The sequence below is a fragment of the Camelina sativa genome, chromosome 17 (genome assembly GCF_000633955.1).
Source record: "Camelina sativa cultivar DH55 chromosome 17, Cs, whole genome shotgun sequence".
NCBI classification, from domain to species: Eukaryota; Viridiplantae; Streptophyta; class Magnoliopsida; order Brassicales; family Brassicaceae; genus Camelina; species Camelina sativa.
In genome coordinates, this window is record NC_025701.1 from 22,618,638 (window position 1) to 22,620,531 (window position 1,894).

General features: G+C 28.8%; 1 protein-coding gene across 1 annotated transcript; it reads left to right on the top strand.

The window, feature by feature from the left end:
* On the top strand, positions 601-1,480 carry LOC104759729 (probable ubiquitin-conjugating enzyme E2 31). The gene is made up of 4 exons (XM_010482623.1): positions 601-682; positions 888-1,015; positions 1,118-1,222; positions 1,337-1,480. The coding sequence occupies exons 1-4, from the start codon at positions 601-603 to the stop codon at positions 1,478-1,480; spliced, it is 459 nt and encodes a 152-aa protein (XP_010480925.1).

Genomic DNA, 1,894 nt, shown 5'->3' on the forward strand with positions numbered 1-1,894 from the left:
TGAATGATACAACATAAACATAATATTAACAAATAACAAAATAAAAAAACATTTCTCGCGCTACCAGCGCGGGTTATTATCTAGTAATTTGTGTATTTTTGAGGAATTTCCCCCTTTTTTAAATAAAGTATTTTTTTTTTTTGTTAGCCAGTTTGCTAATGAAATCTGATAAATTTTGCACGGTGGCTTTTATTTTTTGAACTAATACATAGATTGATTTAAATTCCTAAATAATAATCAAAGCAATTAATCATATACCATCAATGGTTATAAATTCTGTTTATATAGGCAAGATTTGTTTTTATCATGCATGTAGACAATACATAAAAGCAGAGATACTATAAAAAGATATTATATAATTATTAGTGACTATATAATTATGTAGACATTGATTATGTCCATTTTTTGTAACAATATATATAGCCCGATACCATTACAACACAATTCATACTAACATCTTCCTAGTAAGCGATTCATTTTTATCTATTTTAATAATTTCTACTTCACAGTCTTCACAGTTTATAACACCATCATACTGACAACTTATTTCATTTTATGCAAAGGTATATATATAAATAGTTTGGTGAGTAATTGTAAAAAATGTCGGTGAAGGCTAGAGCAACACAGCGAATTCTGATGGAACTCAAGGCCATGAAATCCAAAGACTCTTTGTACAGTATTGGTTAGTAGTTTTTGTTTTCTCTCTTTACATTATATAAATAAATTGTATTCACATTTCTTAATGTAAATAACATGTTTGTAGTCACAATCACACTTATACGTAAACTATTAGAATTTTTCTAGGTGTCAACTATAATAATATTGTTTGTTGGTGATATGTATCAATATAGGTTTAGAAGAAACAAAAGGTACAAAAGAAACAAAAGGTACAGAAGAAACAAATGTATTCAAATGGAAGACAACGATTTACGGACCCGAAGGTACTCCCTATGTTGGTGGCATCTTTCAGATCCGCATTGAGTTTCCTAATGACTATCCTTTTAAACCACCCAAGGTAGGTTATATATTTATAAAAATATTGTATTTTGATAGAGATTAACTTTCGTTTTTTAACTACAAAAGTAAATATGTTTTACGTTTTTTCTTTCTTATATAGTTTACTTTCGAAACACGGATTTACCATCCAAATATCAATTCCAATGGATCGATTTGTCTTGACATTCTTAAAGACAAGTGGACTCCTTCTCTCACCGTTGAAAAGGTTCAAAAACTCTACTCAAATATTTTGTTTTTATATTGTTCACTTTGTGCTTTCTCATTATGTTTCATTGTCTTTCATCATTAAGTATTAATTTTGTTAATATATATACAACAGGTGCTCCTATCCATAACTTCACTATTGGCGGCCCCAAACCCAGATGATCCTCTTGTACCTGAGATTGGGAAGCAGTTTAAGAATGATAGATTCAAATTTGATCAGACAGCCCGAAAATGGACTGAACAACATGCTTATAAATAAGAACTTATATATATATAGTTGTTTTCGTCATATATCTCCTATTTATTAGCCATCAAAACTGTTTCCTTTGATATATTATTGTGTACTTCTCATATATTATAAATAAAAGTCACATTCTTCGTTTAGATTTTTCATTCTCCTCAAAGTGAATATAAAATATTTGAATCGAAACCTTAATACTCATGCAAACAAACTCGAAGCTTGATTAAAACTTAAATAGTTGTTTTCTTATTTCATATCTTAATTATTGACCATCAACTGATTCCTATAATATTTATCCGTTTCGATTTTTGTGACATTCTCCTTTTAGGTTTTTGTTCTCTACAAAATAGTTGAATCGAATCAGTATAATCGGTTCGATGAGTACTTAATTCTTTCCGTCTAATTTTTAGGTTTGTTTCACCGAAAAAATAC

Coding starts and splice junctions, on each gene's coding strand:
- LOC104759729 (XM_010482623.1), top strand. CDS start 601: ATGTCGGTGAAGGCTAGAGCAACACAGCGAATTCTGATGGAACTCAAG. Junction 683..887: donor AGACTCTTTGTACAGTATTG/GTTAGTAGTTTT, acceptor AAGAAACAAAAG/GTACAGAAGAAACAAATGTA. Junction 1,223..1,336: donor CTTCTCTCACCGTTGAAAAG/GTTCAAAAACTC, acceptor TATATACAACAG/GTGCTCCTATCCATAACTTC.